At 44.1% G+C, this 6,302-nt stretch overlaps 1 protein-coding gene across 1 annotated transcript; it reads left to right on the plus strand.

Moving 5' to 3' along the window:
* Positions 1-2,652: 2,652 nt before the first annotated feature.
* On the plus strand, positions 2,653-5,911 carry LOC137422458 (uncharacterized). Its single transcript, XM_068109205.2, has 5 exons — positions 2,653-3,033; positions 3,164-3,336; positions 3,469-3,932; positions 4,168-4,782; positions 4,921-5,911. Exons 1-5 carry the CDS (start codon positions 2,687-2,689, stop codon positions 5,767-5,769), a joined length of 2,448 nt encoding a protein of 815 aa, XP_067965306.2. The 5' UTR covers positions 2,653-2,686; the 3' UTR covers positions 5,770-5,911.
* The last annotated feature ends 391 nt before the right edge of the window (positions 5,912-6,302 follow it).

The raw sequence follows: 6,302 nt of genomic DNA on the forward strand, positions 1-6,302 counted from the left end.
TAGCCATGAATGAGCTTCATCCACCTCTCCACTGGCAGTTTGCCCCACTCTTCCTGTGCAAACTGCTCCAGTTCTCCCAGATTTTAATGGTGCCTTCTCCCAAATGCTGTTTTCAGATCTCTCCACGGGTGTTCAATGGGATTTAGATCTGGACTCATTGCTGGCCTCTTCAGAACAGTCCAGCGTTTTGTTTCGAACCATTCCTCTGTGCTTTTTGAAGTGTGCTTGGGGTCATTGTCCTGCTGCAAGACCCATGATCTTCGACGGAGACCCAGCTTTCTGACAGGTTGACTATTGCACTCCAAAATTCCTTGGTAATCTCCTGATTTCATGATGCCGTGCACACATTCAAGGTACCCAGTGCCACACGCAGCACAGCAACCCAAAAACATCACTGAACCTCCTCCATGTTTGACTGAAGGGAAGGTGTTCTTTTCTTTGAAGATTTTATTTTATTTTCTGTAAACATAGAGATGATGTGCTTCACCAAAAGCTCTAATTTGGTCTCATCTGTCCACAGGACATTCTCCCAGAAAGATTTTGGCTTGTTCGGGTGTGTTTTGGGAAACTCTAGTTGGGCTTTCATATGTCTCTCTCAGCAGTGGGGTCCTCCTGGGTCTCCTACCAAGAACCCCCTTTCATTGAGTTGGTGATGGATGGTGTGAGTTGAAACTGTCGTACCTTGTGTCTGAAGATTAGGTTGAATCTGTTTAGCAGTTGATCGAGGTGCTTTCTCCACCATTCGAACAATCCTTCGCTGCAATCCTCGATCAAGTTTTCTCTTGTGGCCACGTCCAGTGAGGTTGGCTGCAGTAGTATGGGCCTTAAACTTCCTGATAACATTGCGTACGGTCGACACAGGAACATCAACGTCGCTGGAGATGGACTTGTTGCGCTGAGATTGTCCATGCTTGGCTACAATCTTGTGTCTGACCTCCCCAGACAATTCTCTCGTTTTCTTTCTTTTCTCCATGCTCATTGCGGTACACACAGTGACACAAAACAGCAGAATGACTCCTTTTCTCTATACAAACTGGTTGAATGAGTGATTTTTATATTGCAGGCACCTGAAACTCACCACAGGTGAGTTCAATTCTAGGGTAAAGGAGAATCACCTGCTTGAAATCTTATTATTTCCAACAACTTCTAAAAGGTGCCAATAATATTGTCCGGGCCATTTTTGGATTTCTGTGTGAAATAAGCTAAGATTTAGTAATTTTTTCAGCCTTTTTTGTTTTGTTCCACTGCAAACCAAAGAAATACATATAGTCTAGTAGGAAGACTAGGTCCCCCTGCACCCCCCGGAGATATACTTCTAATCAGTGTTTCTAGATTGGAAAAAATGTGTAGAAAATGACTAGCTATGGCCCCAAGCTGAAAAAATGTCCCACATACCATTTTTATGCAAATTACTGCTGCCATTATCAAAAAAACGATTTTTGACATATCTCAGCCAATATTGCAGATAATTGAAAAATGAAGGTGTCTAGACCCATGTTTTGAAGGGCATAGATCATGATAGAACTATTCATAACATGATTACATGTGTCTATGGTATACTAGTATGCATATTAATGCTGTAATTACAAAATAATCAGTTTTACAAATGATAAGGATACGTTAATACTGCAGATAACTTAACATGGTACATAAGGGGTCTAAACCCAGGTATTTTCAAGGTTAAATGTCAACAAGATGCTCCTGAGTCTTGCATAGGGGCGGGACATTGGCAGTAACATTGGTACCACTCAACTTTTCTTCCCACCATTGACTTTGTATTGCGAGAGATTTTCACTTGCTTATTTAAAGGTTTCTCACCCAGCCCACGTAAAATCTACCAACTCCTGCTGTTAACTCCCAAACATATTTTTTTATGTTATCCAATCACAGTGCAGAAATGACAGACTAGAGATCCAAATTAGTGCTGCTATAGCTGCCATTTTACATTTCCATCCATGTAACATGCGCGCTCGCGCGCTCGTATCAATTGGTAATGTCGCGCGCTCGTATCAATTGGTAACGTTGATGTTATTGAATACCTCAGTTGAAAGTTCAGTCTTCCATTCCATCTGTGTGTTGTTCTTGGTATTCATCCTCCAATCTAGCCAGGTAAGATGCTAACTATAATGTTACTCACACTCTTGACTTCAGTTTCTGCATGAAATCATAAACAGGCAGAATAACAGCTGAGCCAGCTAGCACCATGTTAGCTAACGTTAAAGCTAGCCTCATCTATGTACAGTATGTTCCTAATGTCGGTGTAACTTAAACTTTTGTTAATGCCAAACATGAGACATATCTGTTGACTTCTGTATATGAATTGAACCAGAAAGAGGCACGACAGCTGAGCTAGCTACAGTAACTTAGCACAATGTTTCATTGGCCTAGATAGCTAACGTTAGTGTGGAAGAATTTAGATGTTTTAGCTATTAGCACTTTTGATGCCACTAAACATGGTTTAGTCAGCTGAAAAGTACCCTAGTGTAGAACATGACTCAGAACCTCTGTTACCTCACTCTGTAACCTCTGTTACATCGGGATGCTCACTGGACACAAGATGCGTGGTTCTGGATATGCAGAGATTCTCTTTGAGGCACAACTAGTAACAAGTGGATCTCTCAAAGGTGTTCTCAGTGGAAAGGCCTACGCAAAGTCCCTCTTTTGCCTCAAAACAGTGTGTGAGGCAATGGAGAGGCTGTTGATGGAGAGATTCACTGAGGAGGAGAACATCATGATCTCTGACCCTGCTGTGCTTCTCAGAATGACCCAGTCTTGCAACCGAGAGCACCTCGATGAAGCCCTCAAAGACCCCTCAACTCTACTCCTCATCAAAAAGTACCATGCCTTTGAGGAAAAGGTGCGCAAGGGCCACCTGGGGAAGACAGCTGCCTTCTGGATGTCGTTCATTACCCACTGCCATCTTGTCTTCATGCTCCTCCACTCTGTGAAGACCAACAACCTCCAGCTGTTTCACAAGTGTAACGGAGAGATGGCAGATATCTTCTTCGCCTTTGACGGACACAACTACTCCAGGTTTGTGTAGCATACATGGTAAAATGTATAACCATCACTGAGTAGATTTTAATTGATACTTGGGTTCATGTATTATGAGAGGAGCTATTCCAATAAATGTCTACAGTATTTCCCTCTCTGTACTTTACAGATATCTGACTTGGCTGGAAGTCCACCTGACAAATCTGGAAAGCACGCACCCAGGGGCCAAGGACCTGCTTACTATGGGTGCAATCGCAGTGGCTCGCTCGATGATACCAGGGGCACTCAGTGCTGTCGACAAGACAATGGAAGAAACGTTCATGCGCTTTGCTAAATCATCAGGTACATCATTTTCTTTCAGTACATTATACATTTGAAACTGTAGAAACCAGCTTTATATGATGTAAACTGCTCTTACAAAACATTTCCCTTTTAATGATTGGGTTATGCAATTAAAATATGTTCACTTTTCAGGTGGCTTTGCTGGCCTGTACAGTCAGTTTGGGGCATACCAGAGATGGTGCCGAACAACCACAGCACGGGCACAGTTCTATGAAAAGACCCTTGAGATGGTGGATCTCATCGATGACCCAGACTGCCCAAGAGCAGGGAGACATCGTGAACTAGAGAAGGCAGAGATCAGAAAAGGCGAGGAGGCCGTTCAGCGAACCCTAACTACTATCAAGAACTTCACCAATCCGTTCACCATCATTGATAAGGACAAACTCTACTGCCTGGCCTCTGGTGCTCCCGTCCCCATGGATGTTGAGATGGATGTGTTACAAGCAGAAGCTGTGGGGAAAGCTGCGAAAGCTGACTTCATCAGGCGCCTGGAAAGCGGAGAACCTGAGAGCTTCTTCAACCCAATCAAGAGAAAGAAACTCAAGACCATGGAGGCTAGTAACAAGAAGATCACACTAACATCCTCACAGGGCAAGGTAAGGATGTAATCCAATACCCAAGTGCTTTTGTATTTTATGTTGTATTTTTAAATGGCGTCCTGTACATGCTATATTGAGATACAAGATTGAACTCCAAATTTGTTTATTAAAGACAGTGCACATCAATGAACAATGTAAAGATTGTAAATATGCCAATTTATAGCACATGAATAATTTTCACCTGTAGTCCTTCCTGTAGTACATATCAACCAATCACCATTTATCATTCCAGGTCATCCAGTATCAGGAGCAAAGCAACCTTGCATTCCTGCTCCTTGTCAAGTCTCAGAGTCAAGGTGAGCCATTAGACCTGGGAGAACTCATGAAGTACTGCCTGATGCCAGTGCCTCCTAGCCTTGGGACACCAGATGGGTTCTTCTGCAAAACCAACAAAGCCTCCATTCTGCACTACCTTTTAGAGGACACCACACCACAAGATCTGCAATACCCCAAGGATGCCCTGTTCATCCAGGATGGAATGGCGCTGCTGCATACCCTTGCCAACCTTCCCCCAACATGTGGTGAGATATGCTTGCAGGTGCTTGATCAGATGGTGGCCAAGCAGCACTTTCTGTTCTCCACTGACAGTTACCATCCTGAGTCAATCAAAGCGCAGGAAAGGCTGAGGCGGGGCAGCTCAGAGAAGATCATTCTGGCTGGACCAGCAACCAGGAAGCCATATGACTTCAAAATGTTCCTTGCAAATGACGACAACAAAAAGCAGATGTGCCAGCTTCTTCTGAAAGTGTGGAGTGGACAAGAGGCAGCTACCAGGCTGGAGAGAACAGAGATGGCTGTGCTGATCGTGGAGGGGAAGGCCCACCAACTTGCCTCAACGAATGGCAAGGTAAAATTGAAAGCCCTTCGTGAATGGCGATTCAATTTGTAATTTTTCCTGAAAAAAAGGTGATTACCTGTGATGTTTGTCTAGATCTGAAACTGGCAGTGACTGGTGATTGAAATGCGGTGCCTTTTTGTGTTTCAGGTCGAGGTACGTGAACTCCCCACGATCTACAGCAACCAGGAAGAGACTGATACCAGGGTGGTTCTGTACCTCCATCATGCTGCTACCATCGGATACAAGAACGCTGTAGTCAGAACACCGGACACAGACATCCTCCTGATCCTGCTCCACCATGCCCACAACATCAAGCTGACGGTGTACCTGGATACAGGGTCAGGGAAGCATCGCCAACTTGTCAACGTCTCTGAGCTGGCAGAATCCCTGGGAGAGGACTACTGTGCCACTCTCCTGGGGTACTATGTGTTCAGCGGAGAAGACTGCACCAGTGCCTTCAAAGGGAAGGGAAAAGTCGGGCCCTTGAAAAAGCTGGAGAAGAATCCCAGGTTTCACAGGGCATTCGGTGAACTGGGTGACAACTGGGATGCCAACCCTGAGGTGGAGAGGCAGTTAGAAAAATTCACCTGTGTGATGTACGGCCAGAGTCGCGAGTCATCAGTGGACATTGTCCGTGCCAAGCTGCTACGAAAAATGGTGGGAGAGGACAAGACCCTCACATCCAAGTCCAAGGTTGATCTGGCTCGCCTTCCTCCATGCCAGTCTGCCCTGAAGCCGCACATCCAGCGTGTGAACCACCGCGTAGCATTGTACAAAAGAGCCGATCAACCTATCATCGAAAAGCCAAAACCTTATGAGGAGCAAGGATGGATAAGGACTGATGAAGGACTGTTGAAACCAATGTGGTCCAGTGGTCCCATCCTACCAACCTCACTGGTGGATCTTCTGAACACAGGAGAGCACGAAGAGGAGGAGGAAGAGGAAGGAGAAGAAGAGTTTGACTCTGACGATTTCGATGAAAATGATGATGACTGACTCAGTGTAGAATCACTAATGCTAATGATGTTTATCTAAAACAAGCAAGAGAAGAGTGGTCACATTGAGTGCTAGGACTATTTTGACAGTTGTAATATTTAGAAAAATAAAACTTTGTGTTAACGTCTGTGTAGACGGACCTTAATATGAGTCTATTATTTCGTAAAACTGTGATTATTTTGTAAATAAAGCACTAATTAGCATACTAGTATACCATAGACACATGTAATCATGTTATGAATAGTTCTATCATGATCTATGCCCTTCAAAACATGGGTCTAGACACCTTCATTTTTCAATTATCTGCAATATTGGCTGAGATATGTCAAAAATCGTTTTTTTGATAATGGCAGCAGTAATTTGCATAAAAATGGTATGTGGGACATTTTTTCAGCTTGGGGCCATAGCTAGTCATTTTCTACACATTTTTTCCAATCTAGAAACACTGATTAGAAGTATATCTCCGGGGGGTGCAGGGGGACCTAGTCTTCCTACTAGACTAATATGTGGATACTGTGGAAGCAATTCTAATT

This window comes from Myxine glutinosa, chromosome 2, assembly GCF_964187855.1.
Source record: "Myxine glutinosa chromosome 2, kmMyxGlut1.1, whole genome shotgun sequence".
In the NCBI taxonomy this organism is placed as follows: Eukaryota; Metazoa; Chordata; class Myxini; order Myxiniformes; family Myxinidae; genus Myxine; species Myxine glutinosa.

What these genes read in the sequence shown, in the direction of transcription:
- LOC137422458 (XM_068109205.2), top strand. Translation starts at nt 2,687, where the DNA reads ATGGAGAGGCTGTTGATGGAGAGATTCACTGAGGAGGAGAACATCATG. An exon ending in GACGGACACAACTACTCCAG is followed by an intron (nt 3,034 to 3,163) that starts GTTTGTGTAGCA and finishes TGTACTTTACAG; the next exon opens with ATATCTGACTTGGCTGGAAG. An exon ending in TAACATCCTCACAGGGCAAG is followed by an intron (nt 3,933 to 4,167) that starts GTAAGGATGTAA and finishes TTATCATTCCAG; the next exon opens with GTCATCCAGTATCAGGAGCA.